Genomic DNA, 21,509 nt, shown 5'->3' on the forward strand with positions numbered 1-21,509 from the left:
CCATGTAATATTATCCTTTATTTACTTCTTTTTAACTGGAATATAGGGTTCATATCATGTTTTCCTTTCTTCAGGAATTTCTTACAGTTGAGGAAAGGAAATTGAAGGATGTGGTGGATTTCTGGTCTAGGATGAAGAAAGGCAAGCATAAGTTGGACACTTGGGATCTTACCTATCTGGAATACAAAATCTTCTCTTGGTCTCTAGAGGATGTCCTCAACAAGGACCTGCTCAAGGAAAAGGTTGGGATTTCTTAACCATTGCCTTAGACAAGCCATTCTATTCTACTTACAAAAAATTATTGTCATTTTTTAAACATATTGCATTCTAAAGTTGCCCTGAGTCAAAGTTTGTCAAGTTTGACCAAATTTATAGGAAACAAATATCAACAAGTATGGAATCAGTAGGTATATTTTGAAAATATATTTCATGATGGATCTAACGATAATAATTTGCTGCCATGATTGTTGGTACTTTTCTTATAAAATTGGTCCAATTTTAAAAAGATTGAATTAGGACAGCTCCAGAATGCAACCTAGTCTGGAGTGAAGGGGGTACAATTTTTTTGTGGAGGGAGGGGGGCATGATTTACTGATTTAAAAAATATATTTTTATCTGATAATTAATTGTTTGGAAACCTCTTTGGACATGACAATGAACAATATTTCACTCGTATGAAAATTGATCTTTGCACGCTGCTCAAAAGCATGAAAAACATAAGCTTCATGTTTTGACCTTTTAAAGGCATGATAAATAAAACCATATCATTGGCATGTTGTAGGATGGCTAAGTCACGATAATGCATTGCGGTGGCAAGGCTCCAGCGAGCCCGTTCTTTCAAACAGTATTTGCATACATAAAAGATCTTTAAAAAAATGCACATGTGTATATATATGTGCAGTATGTACAGAATTTCATCAGCATATATTTTCATACGTGGCTTACAAAAAAGCAAAGTACACAGTTCAAAATGGACTTTTATCTGGATTAGAATTTTGAATATTTTTTGTAGCCTACAAATAATTTATTGGTATTAAACTTCACAAATACCCAGAGAACATGTATACGTCTTGGCAGACTTTAAAAATAGTTAAAATTACATTTTTGATTTTTTACAAAATATAGGGCTCTTAAACCTTCTCTATTATTAAAAGGGAGTCTGTCGTTTGGTTTGTTTTCATCCTGCCACCCAAAATTACGACCTGCATTAACTCAATCAAAGTAAATCAATTCTTATCAAAACCTCAACTAAATCAAAATTGTCCTTTCCTTCTACTGCCCATACCTAAATCAAATCAAATCAAACAAAACGTCAACTAGATCAAAACTTTCCATATCTTTCCCTACACATACTCAATCAAATCTTACGAAAATATAGAATCTGATGAGTGTAAGGTATATGACACGATTGATGTTGAACCACTAGAATATCTACGCCCTAGTTATATGTATGCCCTAGTTGCAACTCACGAACAATTATCTAGTCACCGATAAGATATGATACGTGTGCCCATTAGTTTGTCCATCGACAGTGAACATAACCTCTAAAAGAGGACCAATATCATCATTAAATTTTATTTCTAAGCAACATCGTTAACAAAAGTTTTGTCTAATGTGTGGGTTGTGTGAACCGCCACACTCTCTTCCTCAACTCTATCGGCGAACGATGTCGAGGCCAGATCCGACTCAGTCATGGGCCGGACCGGGGCTCTAGCTGCCAATTGCATCCAGGCAACATATCAGGCGGTGCCGACTGCTAGGAGCTGCCATGGCCCGCACGGCCATGACGTCTTTCTCTTTCGGTGATTTCTCCTTTGGCTAGCTAGTTACGTGTCAGCAAGCGGCTATGCAGCTAACATAACGCTTACATTTCATCCGGTAAAATCCAATAACCTAGAGTAGCATTCGGTGTGATAGCCATGGTCTGATGTTGGTTGGATCAGTGACTCCTTGAAAGTGTTGCCTTGAACCGTTGCTACATTTTGACAGCTCACATGTCGAACGATGAGTGAATTGGTCCAAAGGCCATGGCAGAGCTCCACTAGGGCGAACCTTGGCTGTCGCCTGCCCTGCAAAAAAAGAGGAAAAAGAAGTAACTAATTAGACCCATCTAAGGCCCTTTTGTTTTATATCCTTCTACCTGGCAGCCCATAACTAATGAGGCCCATCTCAGGCCCATTTATTTTATATCTTTCTACTTGGGAGAGGAACGCTAAAAAATAAAAATAAAAACCTAGGACTGGGTCACTGGGAGGGGAGCAGCCAGCAGCGACCGACCAGGCGACCGGCCAGCCAGCCAGCAGCTCTGTTTTTCTCCTCTCGCTTCTCGCGCGGACTTGGCGTTGGCGATCGGCGTGGGTGGGCGGGGGGCAGATGCTTTCCGGCGTGGGGGATGACGGGCCACCGGCCACGGGCGCTCTAAACCCAGATCTTCCCAGAGGCCACAACGCCGCGTCGCGGCTGCTCAGGCAGCAGGCGACGCCGGCGCCGCGCGCGGTGAACCAGTGAGCAGCAAGAGCAGTCTTACCCTCCCTCTCCCCGTCTGTAATTTTATCCGATTCAATTCCTAGTTTCCTGCCTAATTAGTCGGGAAAAGTTCTAATTAGGTCAGGGATTTTGCGCTGAATAAATTTGTTGTTTACACAGCCTAGAGAATCGAACCTAGCGATGGTTAAGGGGAACACTATCGATTCATTTTACAAAAGAAATAGAGTTGATTGTGAAGCTAATGAACCAACATTGACCAAATGCTCAGCCTCCCCTCTCTTGTTACCAGCAGTGGGCAACAAGAGGGATGCAGATTGCAGAAAGAAACCAGCCGAGGATGAAAGTCTCAGTTGCAGGCTTGCAGCTGTTAACGTGGCTTACGTCACAATTTTGTTCTTTTAATGTAGTCGTACGATTTGGTATTTATTCGAAAGAAAAAAAATGTCGGCAGCTTCACCCCTCCTAAGATTTCTTTCTAGCACTCATGGTGACTTGTTTGTTACCTTTAATTCTTAACTGTTGGTACAAGAATAAGAAATGTAGCCAGCTTCATTTCCAGTCACATCTTAACAGCATAGCGGCAGGTATATAAAAAAATGATTCGATATTCGTGCAATGATAATGGCTAAACCGCTCCATCATCCCAGGTGAAGAAAATACCCAAGACATTCTCGTCGCTGGAGCATTACTTGGATTCGTTTGCTGACCCATTGGTCGAGGAAGTACACGCGGACTTCCTCTCTTCGTTCGAGGGCTACCACCAAGCACCATTCGTTCAGGTAACCAGGGTTCAGAAGCTCGACCATGGCGAGAAGTCCCAGGCCTTCTTCTTCTGTTTCCTGGCTGCCCGGAGAACATCGTACGCTCCCGTTAAGGACGACATCGTCGCCGTCTCCTCCTCGAGGAAGGGCAAGCACCCGTTATCCTACGTCCTGGGTTCGGTTTGCAAGAGCTGGGAAGACGACGAGGATTTCCCTGCTGACTGCTTCATCGTCAGGCTGTCGACGGCTGTTCCGCCCGTGGATGTCGACGCTGGAACGAATAGGCCCATGGCGCCACTGTTCGTCTCCTTCCTCATGAACACCAAGACGTACAATCGCATCTGGACGTGCCTTCAGCTGGGGAAGACGAGCGGTCGGAAGAGAGTGAGCGATGCCGGTCTCGTGGATGCCGTCTGGAGATACAGCGCCTCAAAGGTATGCTCTTCTTATGTAGTCTGCTATGATTCTTCATCACTGTCTTACCTTACCTGTAAATTTCTCTTTTCGACATGAAGGCAGTGGAAAATGACTCCCGGTCCCAGTTATCTCACCGGTCCCGTGCCACCGACGACCTTGGGCTCGACAGGTTCAGGCTTAACGAGTCGCAGCTGAATGCAGTAGAGGACTCCGTTGCAGCAATGGGGAGCCCTTCTCCTTCCCTGAAGCTGATATGGGGGCCTCCGGGGACTGGCAAAACCAAGACCATCAGCACCATACTCTGGGCGATGCTGCTCAGGGGGCACCGGACGCTTACTTGTGCTCCGACCAACACCGCGGTGCTGGAGGTCGCGTCTCGAGTAGTCCAGCTTGTCCGGGAGTTCTCAAATGGCGGCAGCGGCGGCTGCTTCCTGAGTGACATCGTTCTGCTGGGAAACAATGAGAAGATGAAGGTAGAGGCCAGCCATGAGCTCTCTGCGGTGTTCCTTGACTGTCGCGTCGAGCGGCTTTCCCAATGCTTCTCGCCAAATGGAGGCTGGTGGCACTGCTTGCGTTCGCTGACGGATTTTCTTGCGGAGCCTGTGAGCAAATACCAGCTGTACACCGATAAAATTACCAAGGACCGTGAGGAGGAGGAGAAGAAGAGGAACATTTCATCAAATGTGCTAGATAAGAAGAACAAAAATGTTGCAAGATGCAATAAAGGGAATGATCATGAAAAGGATAGATGCAATAACCAAGGAGACGAGCAAGTGTTTGTTACCCTGTCATTCAAGGATTTTGTGAGAGCCACTCACAAGGAACTCGCTCACAACTTGTGCCACTGCATCGAGACATTGCAGAATGATTTCCCAAGGGACCCTACGACGGCGCCGAATTTCTGGTGCATGTCCGATGTGGTAGAAGTAACAAGAGTTCTTGGTGCGTTGCTAGACGCCGGTGCCGGCGACAGACACGAGGCATGGGTGAGCGATGTGGGCGATGCCTGCAGCCCGTGCTCTGTGAGCAACGATCCTCCATGCAAGGAATGCAGATTCAGGAAAGCAAGGTCACTCTGTCTCGAACAACTGGAGCATCTGCGCAACAATCTGAAGCTCCCCGGCTACTGCGACAAGCGACCGATTGAAATCTACCTGCTCCAGAGAGCCAAGAGTATCCTGTGCACTGTTTCCACTTCTTTCAGGCTGTATAACGTACTGCCCACGGACAATCAGAAACCTGTTGGCGGGCAAGGACAACGGCAACACAAAGAGCCCGAGATCTTCCCCCCTCTGGAGTTGTTGGTCGTCGACGAAGCCGCACAGCTCAAGGAGTGTGAGGCCATGATCCCGCTGCAGTTGCCTTGTATAAGGCACGCTGTTTTCATCGGGGACGAGCGCCAGCTACCTGCTCTCGTCAAGAGCAAAGTATGATCTCTGAAGCCAGTTCACTTACTACTCCCTCCGTCCCATAATATAAGTCACTAACGCTCTTATATTATGGAACGGAGGGAGTAGTTAGTAGTTACTAGTACTAGAGTAGACTTGACCAATAAGACCCTTTGCTTGTGAAATGGTCGTTGCAGATATCCGAGAACGCCGATTTTGGAAGAAGCATCTTCGAGAGGCTGATCTCGCTAGGCTGCCGCAAGCACCTCCTGGACACCCAGTACAGGATGCATCCGGAGATAAGCAGGTTCCCTGTGTGGAGGTTTTATGACGGCAAGGTAGGTGACGGGGCCAACGTCGTCTCCAAGAGCCACCGGCGCCGGCTCTTGAGAGGCAACATGTTTGGGCCGTACTCATTCATCAACGTGCATGGGGGGCGCGAGAGCAGCGAGGAGCATAGCCGGAGCCCCAAAAACAGCATCGAGATCGCCGTCGTCTCGCTGATAGTCGAGAGACTGTTCCGAGGTCTGTCATATCTACAAGCAGACAATATAATGCTGGCCTTCGTTTGTGGCATAACTTTTTCTCTTTATTTCTGGACGCCACATCACAGAGTCGGCTTCTTCGGGAACAAGGCTATCCGTTGGCATCCTGTCGCCGTACAACGCTCAGGTGAGGGCGTTCCAGGAGAAGCTGGAGAAACCATACGGAAGCCGCGATGGTTTCTCTCTCAAGATAAAGTCCGTGGACGGGTTCCAGGGCGGGGAGGAAGATGTCATCATCATATCCACGGTGAGGAGCAACGAGGATGGCGCGGTCGGGTTCCTCAGGAACGCGAAGCGTACCAACGTGGCTCTCACAAGGGCCAAGTAAGCCAAGCATCAGTAACCTTGTGGTCATGTGTTCTTATATGTATACTACTATGAGTCTATGACTGCCTTGAATGAACTGGGTGGTTTCTTTTGGTCCGCAGGCATTGCTTGTGGGTGATTGGCAACGCGGCGACCCTGTCCAAGAACAGGTCTGTCTGGCAGGACATTGTGTACGACGCTCGGAGGCGACAGCGCTTTTTCCATGCCGACAGGGACAAGGGTCTGTCGGACGCAATGCAGGCGGCAGCTGTTGAGCTCGATGCCGCCGATAATCTGCGCAAGATGGGGTCCTTGCAGTGCGCGGCATGATCCCGAGGTACATACTGTGGAATAAGTTCTCCGAAGCATGTTGTCGGCCTACGGTCACAGGAGGCTGAAAGCTTCTTGTGGGTTTCCAAAGTTGGCTGGCAAAAAGGAGTGGAAACTAAGCTTGCGGTACTAACATCTTCTGATTACAGAGACCCAGGAGGAAGGAGTGTTGCTCGTTCGTGAGGTAATCTGAAGTTCCGAAAGCGGACATCGTATATCTTCGATGCGGGTGGCTCAAAGTTGAAACCGTGCCTGAAGAAGAACGGTTTAACCGTTGTATACGATCACTTTTATTCGTCGTGAATGAACGGCCATGCCTGCCTGCAAACTTGCATAGCCCTCGTGGAAAAGATACCATGAATGTTTGCTTTGGGCAAAGCATCGGGCTAAAGCCGGGGATGCCTTTGGGTGAAAGCTGTGGAGGTTGGTCACGCGCGGGCTCATCAAAAGCTTTGTGTTTAGTCCAGGTTTGGTGCAGGTTTGGTCGTGGTGGGTTTTGGAAGAGCGTCAAGATGCAAAAGATGGGACCAGAGTTGACGGCTCTGAACGAGCTTTGCCAAGGATCTCTGTCGTTCTCGTGTGGTTTATTTTCTTGGATCTGATGTGCTTTAGTTCATTTTTATCAGTAAAGCCAGATCGTTTTTGTAATGAACACTTTGTTGGTAACACATATACGGTAATCCAAACCCATAAATAACAAGAAAATGGTAAAATTGTAGTAAGAAATGTTGTTTTTTGGACTGTTTGAAGACGCGAGTTATAGCATCATTGCTACGGGCCAAGTAATAGCAGGAGGCAACTGTTTTTGTCAAATGGTTCCAAACAGCACAGGAAGCAAACACAGAAGAGACAGCACAAGAGGCCATCCATTGCAATCAGACCGCCCAAAACAGCAGGAAGCAAGCAAGCAAATCCAAAATCCAAAATCCAAAATTCAAAACTCAAAATAACGTGGCAACACGGTGAAAACATCTCACTTTTACAGAGCATACAAGTACTATAGTACTACTACAGTATGTACTTACAAAATGACCATGGAAATTGCGTTGACAACATTACAAGTTGACCGGCGGAGGGGGGCAAGTTGGCAACCAACGGCACGCCCGCGGGCCATCATGGTCAAAATCGTCACCTTTCCACCCGTAGTAGTCGTACTCGTACTAGTGCCCTCCCACTCGCACCCCACTCCGCCAAAAGTCCACCCTTTCCTTCCCTCCCTCCCACGCCCGCCGCCCCGCCCCGCAACCACGCGCGCACGCCCAAACGCCCGCCCGCCATAAAGCCACCCTCTCGTCTCGGGCCTCGCCGCGCGCCCACCCACGCCCAACGCCCCTCCCCACGCCGACGCAATGCACCCCGTCGAGGAGGCTCGCCGCGGCGCGACCGGCGCTGCCGCGTAGGGTCTGGTCAGGTGGCGGCAGGCCGGTGGCGTCGCGGGAGGAAAGGGCCAGGACTGGCGGACCGGAGCCCCGCCGCCCATGCCGTGCGCGCGGGCCGAGGACGCGCTCCCCTCCGCCGCCGCCGACATGGTCTCCGCCTCCCTGATCCAGAAGGTGGCCGGCGGACGGAGGCCCCCCGAGCCAGGCCGCGCTCTGCAGCGCACACCGCACGTGTCCGCGGGGGACGTCGGCGCGCCGGCGCCGGCGGCCAGCTGCTCCGGGGTAAGTTCCTGCTCCGCACTGCGAAGTCACGACCCACAGAAATCATCATACTCCTGCTATTTTTAAAAATTAAATTTAGATGTCCGGATTATTAGGAGCCATAGCGTGGTTGCGAAAAGCCTAGATTCTTGGTGGAGAAAGGCGAGATTTTAGCACCTAACGCCGCAAACCAGATCAAATCGCTGTCCCTTTGCGGGTGCCGTCGCGCAGAGGGCGCCGTACGGTGGGACAACGTCCTTGTCCCGGATGGACGAACTGCCCCACACTGTCCCCTCGCCTCGTCCGTCCCCCACTCCCGATTAAATCACCACCACAGGCTGTGCGGTCAACCGGCAATCTTGTTGCTTAGTGCTCACTTGACCTCTATCTCTAAGATTGGATGGATTAATAGCATTATCCTCTTGAACTTTATTGATAGCATTATCTTGACTGAATTGCTTTGGTTTGTTCTTGTTGTAGGATGATGGCAAGGGCAGTCGCAGCGGCAGGAGAGAGGAGAGCCGCAGAGGCAGGGCGCGGAGCTACCGGTCGGAGCTCGAGCAGGAAGTGTGTGATTACTCTTCTTCTCCATGGTTACATGTCGTTTTTCGACGGTTCGATGTATGTAATGTATGTCGGTGCCTGGATACGGCGTTTGTTCTTATCCGGTAAAATTCATGCAGGTTAAGAAACTGCAGAGGCAGCTCGAGAAAGAGATCGAGTTGCACGTGGCGTTGGCGGACGCTGTCACGCAGAACGCGCCGCCGCCTGCATTGAATTCTTCTGCCAAGATCCCACCTGAGGTGCAGCAGCTATTTATACTACATTGTCATTTACTAGAAAGTCAATGTGCATTCACTAATCTTGCTTTAACCTTCCATCCATTATGTAGACACAGGAGCTACTAGTTAACATTGCCTCCCTGGAGGGTGCCGTTTCGAACCTCGAAAAGGAGTTAAATGATCTGTATTACCAGCTTTGTCATGAAAGGAATGAACGGCTACTTGCCGAAAATAACCCAGGAGGCTTGCCATCTGCGTCCTCAGATGACCGCTCGCTGTCAACTTGCACGTGTACATGGGAAGAAGTAAGTTTTTATCTGGCAATATCTAAGGGTGCATTATTCCTGATAAAGGAGAGTTATTGACGGTTTCTTGATTGTATTTCTCATCAGCACATATCATCGTTGAGGGATTTGAAGTTCGGTGGATCCGAGTCAATGAGATCAATGCAACAAGATTTACTCACAGAACTTGAATATGACCCGGATATTGGAGAAGAGTCCGAAGATAGACAAATGGTTTCCCTAAATAGGCTGCTCGAGAAACACCAAGATATCTCTTTAAACGGACTGTTGGAAAAGCACCGGGACGAAGAGGTCATTTTCATGCTTATGCATAACAGCCTATTCGTGTACTTCTCATACATATTATTAGTATATCGAAGCTTAATTGTTTCTGCAGATGCAAGGATCGTGCTCGGTGGAAAATCAAGGCAAAGAAGATGAAAAGATCGATGATTTATCATTTGAACAGTCCATTCAAAAGTTAACTAGCCTGAAAGGAGGAAATCTTTGGAACTACCCAAATCAGCTATCAGAGGAGATGGTGCGCTGCATGAGAAACATTTTCCTCCGTTTATCTGAATCCTCCAAGATATCTGGGAAGGCGTCTTCTGATTGTTCATCTTCCTCAGCGGAGCGTCTATCTGGTTCTACACTGGCATCCTTCTCAGATTCATCCATATTACCCTCAATGCTACGGAGCTCTTCGGTTGACTCCTATCACAATGATGAGATGATGAATAAAGCAAGAAACTTTGACCCGTATAAAGTTAATGGAAAGGGAACCCGTAGAGACATCGGAAACTACTGTTCAGCAGCTGAAGTATCTTGGATGTCGGTTGGAAAGGAGCAACTTGAATATGCATCTGAAGCTCTAAAAAAGTTCAGGTTTGCTGCTGCAACCTTGGCCAAAGTTAACAACAATCCTACTTTAGACATTTTATGTACTTACAAATATCACTACTTATTTATGGAGCAATGGATTTTAATTCATACATGTGGAACTGTTAATGTCAGATCAACATTTCTAATTGCAGTGCCCTAATTGAATCTACAAATAACTGAACTGAGGGAAGAATAGGATACTCGATGTAAACTTTAGTTTCTGGAAACAATCAAACTAAGTATTTTTTCTTTTGAAAACCGGGCTGCTTATCATCATTTAGCACCATAAGGTATCCTTGTCAGCATGTGATTTGCTTATATCTGAATGTGTTTGCTAACAAACTTTTGCATCCCCATTTCTTTGGTTGATCATCCATCTATAACATAAATCTTAGGAATAAAAGAATCTCGATGCATGAAAGCATCTTTTTCGCGACAAATTTTCCTAATTGGTGTTATACCTGCCCATAAGCCCATTATTCTGGAGCAAGTTTAAGTTCTTGCTCCCTCTGTAAAGAAATATAAGAACGTTTAGATCACTATATTTAGTAATTCGTGTATCATTCTTATTGGTTTGCAGATTTCTTGTGGAGCAGCTATCAAAAGTTAACCCTAATTGTTTGAACTCTGATGAGCGGCTAGCCTTTTGGATTAACTTGTATAATGCGCTGATAATGCATGTAAGTACAAGTTGTTAATTACAAGGCTGGTTTGCAGGCATGAAATGTATTTCAAAAGAATTTATACATTTCCCTGATTCTATATATCTACTTTGATATTCCATATTTAATAGAAAAATAAGATCACTCAGTTCTGTTATATTTCCATTCCAAATCTTTCTTTATAAAAAGCCTTAATTTTCAACTCTCTATCACATGCATGTTGAGCCTCGTGCACTAACAATTCTGTATTGGCATCTACCAGTCATACCTAGCATACGGAGTTCCCCGGAATGACATCAAGCTTTTCTCTCTAATGCAAAAGGTTTGTCGAGTCTTTGTTTCCAGTTGAACAAATACATTCCATCTTTCTTCAGTGAGGCAGTCGGTTAAAGTGAGTTGGTGACGCAGGCCTGTTACACAGTTGGTGGGCAGTCGTTCAGTGCAGCTGAAATAGAGTATGTGATACTAAAGATGAAGACTCCAGTGCACCGGCCCCAACTTGTATAACTCTTCTCTCAATCCATTTTGTTTGCCCCTAGTTTTGTTATAATTCCTCTTATTGTTCTCCCTACCCGTTTGTAGTCTTTGATGTTGGCTCTTCAGAAGTTCAAAATTTCTGAGGGGCACAAGAAGTATTCGATCGATCAAGCTGAGCCCCTTCTGCTGTTTGGTCTCAGTTGTGGAATGTTCTCTTCACCAGCTGTAAGTACATGAAGAGATTGTCATAATTTCCTGGAAATACGCATATATTGCTCTTCCATTCTATATAAAGGAAAAAAACCTAGCCTGTTATGCAATGCTTGTTCATTCAAACCTTGCTCACACGCCCTTTTAGCGTACTATCTAGGATATTTGAACATGTGCACTGCCATAACCAATTATAAGAATCATAAAGTATAATCTATCTTTCCCTCTGTGTGTATATTCTAATATTCATGTTATTGAGGTGATGATCTGCTGTCATACAGGTAAGAATCTTCACGGCAGCAAACGTCAGGAACGAGCTTCTGGAGTCATTGAGAGACTACATCCAAGCTTCCGTCGGCATAAGTGACCGAGGGAAACTACTGATCCCAAAGCTACTGCAGAGTTACGCCAAGGGGGCCGTCGAAGACTCCCTGTTCACGGACTGGATCTGCCATCACCTCTCACCTGAACAAGTAGCAGCCATCCGAGAGTATTCCTCTCAGAGGAGGCAGCGGCTTCTCGGGGCACGCAGTTTCACCGTGGTCGCGTTCGACTCGAAATTCCGGTACCTGTTCTTGCCTGACAGCAGTGGCTCCCAGAAGCCACAACACAGAACAGGCTCCCTAGGCTGATCCTGCCAGCTGGTATGTTTGGGCCACAGAATTCATTCTTTGCAGACTGGAAAATGTGATGGCTAGTTGTATATGGTGTACATTTTTGGGGAGGAAATTATACAACACAGCAGAGCTCAGAAACCGCCTCGGCGAAGATATTTCATTTTGCGAAGTTGGATTATCTCTACCAAGATAACGGCGAAAGGAAGATGTTTTGGATCTCATGGTGTTTGGCGCTGCGTTTCATACCGGGGATACCGCTTTGGTCTTTCTTTTCTTAAATATATACTTTTTCTCTTTTGTAAAGGTGTTTTTGTCTGGGTTGATTGGTTTGTAAGTTGTGCACTAATAAACTGGGTGGTGCCATATATTGTGAGAGGGTTATCTTTTTTGCACTGAAATGCGGCCATAGCTGGAATGAAATTATTGCAGATGGGCCAATATTTAGATTCATGCAGAGCATAAACAACATTACGTAAATCAGCTTCAGAGATTTACAATGTCAATAACTTGTGAACTGGATGCTGATTTGAAACTTAAATATAGTGGAAGTACTTTCTATTAGAACAAATATATACTTGTTGTTTACATATATCCAATACAAATATTTAAGAATGTGTAAAATTGTTTGAACAATCATCCGAATCTCTCGCTGTCATTCCAGCCTGATGGTGGTGGCAACTCCTATATCCATGGACGCAATGCTAAAGAACCGCCTGAACATTACCATGTGCTGTCAAGGTTAATTTGTACTTCCTCCGTTCCTAAATGTAAGTCTTTGTAGAGATTTCACTATGGGCTATATACGGAGCAAAATGAGTGAATCTACACTCAAAATGCATCTATATACATCCGTATGTGGTTTATAGTGGATTCTCTACAAAGACTTATATTTAGGAACGGAGGGAGTATAAATGGATTTCCTCTTGCAAGATGAGCAACGACAAATGCCTCCATACTATAATTATGTAGACTCAGAAGAAGTGCAAGTTTTTTTTTAATGGTGAAAGTGCAAGGTATCTTCATTAGCCTTGCATTCCAGCAGCTCCCTCTCTTCTTAGTCTGCCTCAGCAGCTCCCTCCCTTCTTAGTCCGCCTCCGGACAGACGGCTTAATATCGCCGCGAATGCCCTGAGTTTCACATCTTCATCTGGATCACCAAAGCCTCTAAAGAACATAAATACACCAGCAAAGGAATAATCAGAATAATCAGTCCACGAGCAACCAGCGACGGCATGTTACTATTGTCACAAGAATATGATTCCATTACACTCTACAGAAATCTCAGCTTCCAGCTGCAAAAGACATCTACATGTAACTGAAAATGAATGAAGCTTCAGCGAGAGTTGAGAGGCCACAGTTATCATACAGCAGACCACAGAAGTTGTCAGCGTAGATATGCCAGAGCCCGTCCGAACAGGTCCAGATGCCAGGCCAGAAGCCAGCTAGGAAAACTATATTGGCAACTTAACATGCAAATCAAAATAATCTAGCAAGAAAAAGAACAGAACAAGCTATTTCTGAAAGCGCATCGGCCATGTTTGCATTGCAGTAGGGACCAGATACTAATTCTGCAACTGTAACAGCTTGGTTTGCACTCCACTGTAGACTATCTTATATCTGTGTGAACGTATCAGTTCTTTTGCATTGCAAGTGAAACACCAAATTCCAGTCTTAAATTGCCCGACAACTTCCTTGAAGAACGAGACAAATACGTCTGACAAAATTACAGTTTTTCCTTTGCCTCATGAGATAAATGCTGAAAATTCTGGAATTGAAGTAAAAATAAATAAGGGTACAACGCATTCTATGTGTACAGAAATATAAACAGTTCTCACTTCCATGTGTACATAAATATAAACAGCAAAGGCCACAACACAAGTTTGCTTTACAAATAGCTAGCAAACAGAGACTGGAAGACACAACAAGCAGTGATGCATCCTAGAATAGCTACCTTTGCTAGCTTCTCATGATTTTACCTCTATTTTCAGTCAACAGGAACTATGGAAAGGAAAAAATAGAACAGGGTTCAACATGTCAAAACTACCCAAATTTAAGTTAATAGAACTCAGCTGAAAACGAAATCCATTTAAAGATACTTCAAAGAAGCCAAGGTAATGATGGAGCTCATAGGCTACACACCAAGAACCCCAAAATGTTGTCATTGGTAACCTACATACAGAACTGCACATTTACATAGCAAGAGTAACAATGCAAGTATATCATCATTATAAAATATTGGAGAAATACAGCCATCTGTCATCACTTAAACAATCAGATCGCATCTTTATGTAGGCATTCATCATCCCAAACTCACACACGCTGTTGATTCAGTAGTACCTTTTTTTCAGTTGGCGATGTCAAGTAAACAGTTGACAATTGAAATTGGACTCCGGTAAGAGTTTAAGGGGGGCCACTGTAGATTTTCTTTCAATAAAAAAGAACAGGTTGTAAATTAGTTAGCAATAATAAATCAGATGCTAAATGTGACTCCCAGATAAACCTCCTCCACATCAGCTCTGTTTAAACTTGAACATTCAGTTTCTTAGAGATAAACACTAAATGAACAAACAGCCACTACAACGGATAGGCTGATAGGCTACATCCTCGCCATAACGGACTTGACAACATTCAGTATTCTCGAGTACTCGTAGAACAGAGCAGATTGCTCGCCCTGTAAACCATCACGGTGGTGACGGTTGCTGCCAGTAAGATTGTTGCATGGGCTGCCTCCAATTATCAAGTCAAAACCACCCAATCTTCTAGTTAATGACTCGATTGAATCATTAGTGAGAGTCTCCACGTCTGGAATCTCAATCAGACTGCCACCCGTTTGATTCTGATTCCACCAACCTCTGAAAATCCTCCTGTTCACTTCAGAAATCTCAACAGAAACCACTGTCTTCATGTGGACCCCAAGCTTGTGCAGAGCTACTTCTCCTCCTCCAATACCAGTGAATAAAGACAGCACATTTATACCATCAGGAAACATGTCTCTCAACACTGACAAGTGATAAGCAACTGTATCCACTTGAAATGAGTTGCCAAGAGCTTTGTACCTCTCCATCTTGCATACTCCTCTCGTGTGGTCTCTTGGGAAACCAAGTAGATACTCCATCTCATGAGGCTCCAAAGGCGCAACCTTGTTCTTTCCAATCCACACAAGATTCCATTTCCTGCATTCATCCGTGACATACTTCTGAACACTTGGAGATGGTAGACTGCCTGAGCTTGCAAGAGCATACTCGATGCGTTCTGTCAGCTTTGCACTTGCCACACTCGTCAGCAGGCAGTTTAGCTGCCTTCTTGGGTCCCAGTAAGGCCACCACTTCTCATAATCAGGGAACGCCTCAAATATATTCTTTGGGGGGAGGGGAAGGAGAGGTGACCTGTTATCAATTGGTAGATTGTGTATATAACCTCGTTTTCTGGCAGCTGCACAAAGGTACTTAGAATCCACAAATTCTGGTTCGATGTCATATAAGGTTCTTGAAATAGTTCTCCATACGCCTCTAGGGGCTAAGGCCACATTCTCATAATAAAAGAAGGGGTGTCCAGTAGCTTGCTTCGTAAGCCTTCTCTTAACTGACCGTAGCCTGTCACTAGGCAGATTAAACCCGACCATTGGATTTGGAAGAGGCATTGGGTCGTCCTGGCTACCATCAAAAGGAGGTTGATTTCCTTGTGCTTCACCTCCATATCGCTTCCTCTTCTTATTGCTCTCTTCCATGAGTCTCACTTTCTTTCTCTGTCCAAAGGAATCAAAGAAGCTGCCCGTAGCCTGCAAAATTACACAAATCAGTGTCCTTGCATCGAACTAGAAGGTGATGCGTGTCTTCCTCGTGCAAATGTGTTCCCAGGGCTACGAGTTAAAGGGCAGGCTTCTTGTGGTAACAGTCCTTGTTTTTTTCGGTGTTGTATAGCATGCAAGCGTAAATGGTTCTCTAATGGGCCTTTATTTGTTTGCTGGGTGCTAACTTCCAACCAAAAATATCTGTGCGGTGAAGAAGGTGGGTGTTGACTGACAGATGGGGCCAAAAAGGAGCAAAGAAGCAAAGTGAAACTGGCAACTTTCAGAACGCAGGAATTCTAAGCAGCATAAGGTTTATAGACTAAAAGAGAAAAAAGTTTTTTATTCACATTTAGAGTAAAACCACAAGGTACTTCGTGGTCAGATGAATTTCTAGGATGACAATCTCCTGCTGACTGTGATGCATAGATCAGTCAATTAATACAGAAAGAGGGGGCATCCATGCCTAAGAGTAAACAAAAATTAACATAAGGTGCCTTCTCCATCAAATCATGCTCGTCAAATCAACAATTACAAGAGGGAGGCATTACTACATCTGGTGATAACCATATTTGCTTTATCTTCAGGTTAATTTAATTCGATTGCATGATTGCACATCAGAGTGGCTCAAGTTATCGATTGCATGATTGCACATCAGAGTGGCTCAAGTTATCGATTGCAGGATTGCACTAATTAGCTAATTGCGTCGCAAACAGACTCCATATTACTGAGATATGTCAACTCTTATTTGGTGCTGATCTTAAATTAGTGGGACAATGCTGGCTGAATGAAAAAAATCCAAAACTTATTTCGTGAGAGTGACAGTGACGTCTCTGTCTCAGATATCATGTTGGCTGTTTCACTTGTACCAACGACTACTTAAAAAATTCAACAAGACAAATATTTCACATAGATCATCATTATACGTACAATTATACTAAATTATCAAGCTGGAGATATAGAATCATCTACCTCATCATCAGAACGATCAGAGTTGGGCTCACTCCCACCAGCAGCATCATTGTTGCCATCCCAATTCTCGGAATCAAGATCGTCGTCGTTGTCGCGGTCATCTTCAATGCTCTGGGGGGCGCAGCCAGAAGTAGAGCAGTCACCCACCAAACTCGAAAGCGACGCGATGCCCCTGCGCGGCGCGCACACGACAGGGGGATGCGCCAGGACGCGTGGGGATACGCGTATCCCTGAGTATCTCTTGTTCTGTGATTTAATACAAGAAACGAAAGAATTCGGGATGCGGCAGGGATGCTTGGCAAATACGGCCGCGATACGGGCGCGGAGGGGGACGGCAACGGTGGCCGCTGGCGAGGAAGAAGATGCAGGCAAGGGGGGAGATGGGAAGGGGGCCGCCGACGAGAAAGAAGCTCCGGGAAGAGCGGAAGATGGGCACTGTGGCCGCCGGCGAGGAAGAAGATTCGGGCGGGGAGGAAGATGGCGACGGAGGCCGCGGACGAGCAAGGAGGGGAGGCGGCGGAGCGGTGCCCTCATCTCCCTGTCCTGCGGCACTCCGGCGGCTGGAGCAAGGTAGGGCAGAGCACGGGACTGGGAGCGGCTGGGGGAGCTGAGTTAGGGCCCGTTGCTTAGCCCTCCGGCGGCTGGAGCAAAGTCGCGGCGCGAGATCGGGGAGGTGGGAGGAGTATGGCCGCGACGAGGTGTGCGGTGGCGGCCGGGCGGCGCGAGCGGAGGGCGGCTTAGGGGTTTCGCGAGGGCGGCGGTGGAGCACGGGGAAGACAGGGCAAGGGCCTAAAATTAGAAGAGATGATTGTCCATGGGGTTTTGTGAAAAATATTGACTAGGGTCAGCGAAGGTAAAATGTGATGAACCACTTTGTTTAAAATTGGAACTTAGAGCATCTCCAGCCGTTGAGCCCCCAAGGAAGCATTTTTTTCACCTCTTGGGGGGCTGCCGGCGAGAACTTTGGCCCGAGGGTGGGAATTTTTCCATTCGTTGCGCCCCCAGAAGGCGAGAAGCGGGAGCCGACGAGGACGAGGTCGCGCGCTTCATGCCCTGGGGCGCGCTCGCCGCCGCCTTCGCGCGCTCGATGTATGTTACGAGCTGTCAGTCAGAGCGACGGCGGCGGTGGCACCGCCAGTGTCCTCCATCCAGGCGGCCTGCGTTTCGTCCCGTGAGCGCGCGCGGACGTCGGTGCGGAAGAAGACGACCATCTCCAGCGCCTCGAACACCTTATGCCTGTCCAGCACCCCGTTCCACATGCCGCTGAGGATGCGGTAGTTGGTGTTGTAGGGCTGGCGGTGGTGCGCGGCGTGCTGCGCGCGCGACACCAGGACGTGAGCGTCCTGCGGCGCCTCGACGTCGGGCGGCAGGCGGCGGCGCTTCTCATGCGCCCACGCGTGGAACTGCTGGCTCAGCACCACGCACGCCGCGAGGACGCCGCGGATCACGTCCCCGTGGCGCGCGCTCGACCTCCACCCGGACCATGTCGCGCGCTTCATGCCCTGGGGCGTTCGCGCGCCGCTACGGGGTCGCCGCTGGTAGTGCGAGCGCAGCCAGGCGTCGACGCATGCCGTGTGGAATGCGTGGCTGCACTGCGGCAGCACTCGCATGTCCTGGCCGTCATCGAACTCGGCGAGGCAGATGGCGCACACGTCCACCTCCGACGCCTCGCCGCCGTCGGCGACGTACCTGACGGTGGGCAGCGCGCGTTGGCGACGGGCGGGGCGTCCGCGCCACGAGGCCAAGGCGAAGGACAAGCACGCGCACCGCGCCACGAGGCCGAGGCCGACACAGACCAGCGCGTAGAGCAGGCCGGCGAGGATGAGGATCGGGCCGAGTGAAAGATCGTGGATGTCGCCTAGAGGGGGGGGTGAATAGGTGTTTTAAAATAATTACGGTAGAGGCTTCAACAAATGCGGAATAAATCTAACAGTTAATTTGTCAAGCACAAAACCTACAACAACTAGGCTCACCTATGTGCACCAACAACTTATGCTAAGCAAGATAAGTAACTATGTGATAGCAAGATATATGACAAAGAACAATATGGCCATCACAAAGTAAAGTGCATAAGTAAAGGGTCCGGGTAAGAGATAACCGAGGCACGCGGAGACGATGATGTATCCCGAAGTTCACACCCTCACGGATGCTAATCTCCATTTGGAGCGGTGTGGAGGCACAATGCTCCCCAAAAAGCCACTAGGGCCACCGTAATCTCCTCACGCCCTCGCACAATGCAAGATGCCGTGATTCCACTAAGGGACCCTTGAGGGCGGTCACAGAACCCGTACAAATGGCAACCCTTGGGGGCGGTCACCGAACCCGTACACTTTGGCAACCCTTGGGGGCGGTCACCGGTACCCATCAAATTGATCGGGGCAATCTCCACAACCTAATTGGAGACCCTGACACTTGCCCGGAGCTTTACACAATAATGATTGAGCTCCGAACAACACCAACCGTCTAGGACACCAAGGCACTGCTACGTCTTGAGCTTGCGTTGGTTTTCCGTGAAGAGGAGAGGGTGATGCAGCAATAGTAGCGCAAGTATTTCCCTCAGTTTTTGAGAACCAAGGTATCAATCCAGTAGGAGACTCCTCAAAAGTCCCACGCACCTACACAAACAAATAAAGAACTCGCAACCAACACAATAAAGGGGTTGTCAATCCCTTCACGGCCACTTGCGAAAGTGAGATCTGATAGAGATAGTATGATAAGATAAATATATTTTTTGGTATTTTATAATGTAGATGCAAAAAGTAAAGATGCAAATAAAAGTAGATTGAAAGCAAATATGATAAGAGATAGACCCGGGGGCCATAGGTTTCACTAGAGACTTCTCTCAAGATAGCATAAGTATTATGGTGGGTGAACAAATTACTGTCGAGCAATTGATAGAAAAACGCATAGTTATGAGATTATCTAGGCATGATCATGTATATAGACATCACGTCCATAACAAGTAGACCGACTCCTGCCTGCATCTACTACTATTACTCCACACATCAACCGACTCCTGCCTGCATCTAGAGTATTAAGTTCATAAGAACAGAGTAACACATTAAGCAAGATGACATGATGTAGAGGGATAAACTCAAGCAATATGATATAAACCCCATCTTGTTATCCTCGATGGCAACAATACAATACGTGCCTTGCAACCCTTTCTGTCACTGGGTAAGGACACCGCAAGATTGAACCCAAAGCTAAGCACTTCTCCCATGTTAAGAAAGATCAATCTAGTATGCCAAACCAAACTGATAATTCGAAGAGACTTGCAAAGATAACTCAATCATACATAAAAGAATTCAGAGAAGATTCAAATATTATTCATAGATAAACTTGATCATAAACCCACAATTCATCGGATCTCGACAAACACACCGCAAAAAGAGTTTACATCGAATAGATCTCCACAAGAGAGGGGGAGAACATTGTATTGAGATCCAAAAAGGGAGAAGAAGCCATCTAGCTAATAACTATGGACCTGTAGGTCTGTGGTAAACTACTCACAACTCATCGGAGGGGCAAGGATGTTGATGTAGAAGCCCTCCATGGTCGATTCCCGCTCCGACAGAGTGTCGACGAAGGCTCCAAGATGAGATCTCGCGGATACAGAAGGTTACGATGGTGGAAATTTTGTTTCGTGGTGCTCCTGGATGTTTTCGGGGTACGTAGGTATATATAGGAGGAAGAAGTACGTCGGTGGCTGCCCGAGGGGCCCACAAGACAGGGGGCTCGCCCTACAAGGGGGCGCCCTCCTATCTCGTGGAAGCCTCGGCAGCTTCTTGGCTTGCACTTCAAGTCCTTTGGATCACGTTCATTCCAAAAATCACGCTCCCGAGGGTTTCATTCCGTTTGGACTCCGTTTGATATTCCTCTTCTTCGAAATACTGAAATAGGCAAAAAAACAACAATATGGGTTGGGCCTCCGATTAGTAGGTTAGTCCCAAAAATTATATAAATGTGTAAAATAAAGCCCATGAACATCCAAAAGGGGTAATATAATAGCATGGAACAATCAAAAATTATAGATACGTTGCAGACGTATCAGGCACCCAAGAGGAACAAGCTCTAGGGTGTCCAAACACCCAAGAGTAACAAGCTCAAGGGTACCAAGCACGCAAGAGTAATAAGCTTCTCAACTTGTAACTTCCACGTATCACGTGGAGAACTCAAACCGATGCACCAAATGCAATGGCCAGGTCACACGGAGTGCCCAAGTCCTTCTCTCCCAAATCCCACCAAAGCAACTAATGCTAGGGAGGAAAATGAGAGGAAGAATGAAAGAATAACACGAAGAACTCCAAGATCTAGATCCAAGGGGTTCCCCTCACTTAGAGGGAAAAGTGATTGGTGGAAACGTGGATCTAGATCTCCTCTCTCTTTTCCCTCAAGAACTAGCAAGAATCATTGGAGGGGTTGGGAGTTAGCAAGCTCGAAGAAGATCAACAATGGGGGAAGAACACGAGCTTAAGAGATAAGGTTCAATGGGGAAGAAGACCCCTTTTATAGGTGGGAGAAAATCCAACCGTTATGCTCACAGCCAGCACACAGCGGTACTACCGCTCCAAGGAGCGGTACTACCGCTAGGGCGGTAGTACCCCTTTGAAAAACAACAACGAGGAGGAAAAAGGCCAGTAGAACCAACGGAGCGGTACTACCGCTCGTCCTCACGGTACTACCGCAAATGGTAGCGGTACTACTGCTTGCGAGCGGTACAAAAAAAATACTTCCGTACCTACCTCCGCAGGACATGGGACGAGTTTTTTGGTCCGAAGCGGTACTGCCGCTGTAGGAGCCGTGGTAGTACCGCTCTCGAGCGGTAGTAAAAAATTACATCCGCTCCAATTGGCGGTAGTGCCGTTGCAGCCTTTTCAGAACACTAAAACTGCCACAACTTTTGCAAACAGACTCCGAATTCGATGAAACCAAGTTTGTTGGAAAGCTAGCGATAAGGGCT

General features: G+C 46.9%; 3 protein-coding genes across 3 annotated transcripts in view; 2 read left to right on the forward strand and 1 right to left on the reverse strand.

Moving 5' to 3' along the window:
• LOC119323107 overlaps window positions 1-6,904 on the forward strand; it is an 8,505-nt gene extending 1,601 nt beyond the window's left edge. Inside the window, exons 2-8 of the mRNA XM_037596683.1 lie at window positions 75-242; window positions 3,135-3,683; window positions 3,764-5,092; window positions 5,251-5,578; window positions 5,667-5,922; window positions 6,027-6,241; window positions 6,384-6,904. Of these exons, the coding sequence (XP_037452580.1) occupies window positions 75-242; window positions 3,135-3,683; window positions 3,764-5,092; window positions 5,251-5,578; window positions 5,667-5,922; window positions 6,027-6,234 (2,838 nt within the window). The 3' untranslated portion in view covers window positions 6,235-6,241; window positions 6,384-6,904. The remainder of the gene's footprint in view (window positions 1-74; window positions 243-3,134; window positions 3,684-3,763; window positions 5,093-5,250; window positions 5,579-5,666; window positions 5,923-6,026; window positions 6,242-6,383) is intronic.
• A 601-nt stretch (window positions 6,905-7,505) lies between these two features.
• On the forward strand, window positions 7,506-12,180 carry LOC119324037. The gene is made up of 11 exons (XM_037597769.1): window positions 7,506-7,895; window positions 8,355-8,441; window positions 8,558-8,677; window positions 8,767-8,961; window positions 9,049-9,252; window positions 9,338-9,825; window positions 10,403-10,502; window positions 10,747-10,806; window positions 10,893-10,985; window positions 11,067-11,186; window positions 11,453-12,180. The coding sequence occupies exons 1-11, from the start codon at window positions 7,713-7,715 to the stop codon at window positions 11,801-11,803; spliced, it is 2,001 nt and encodes a 666-aa protein (XP_037453666.1). The 5' UTR covers window positions 7,506-7,712; the 3' UTR covers window positions 11,804-12,180.
• A 645-nt stretch (window positions 12,181-12,825) lies between these two features.
• LOC119326354 (DNA (cytosine-5)-methyltransferase DRM2-like) lies at window positions 12,826-17,364 on the reverse strand. The gene is made up of 2 exons (XM_037600022.1): window positions 16,547-17,364; window positions 12,826-15,565 (listed from the first exon to the last, which is right to left on the reverse strand). Exons 1-2 carry the CDS (start codon window positions 17,078-17,080, stop codon window positions 14,384-14,386), a joined length of 1,716 nt encoding a protein of 571 aa, XP_037455919.1. The 5' UTR covers window positions 17,081-17,364; the 3' UTR covers window positions 12,826-14,383.
• Window positions 17,365-21,509: the final 4,145 nt, after the last annotated feature.

Source organism: Triticum dicoccoides, chromosome 6B (genome assembly GCF_002162155.2).
Source record: "Triticum dicoccoides isolate Atlit2015 ecotype Zavitan chromosome 6B, WEW_v2.0, whole genome shotgun sequence".
Classification (NCBI taxonomy): domain Eukaryota; kingdom Viridiplantae; phylum Streptophyta; class Magnoliopsida; order Poales; family Poaceae; genus Triticum; species Triticum dicoccoides.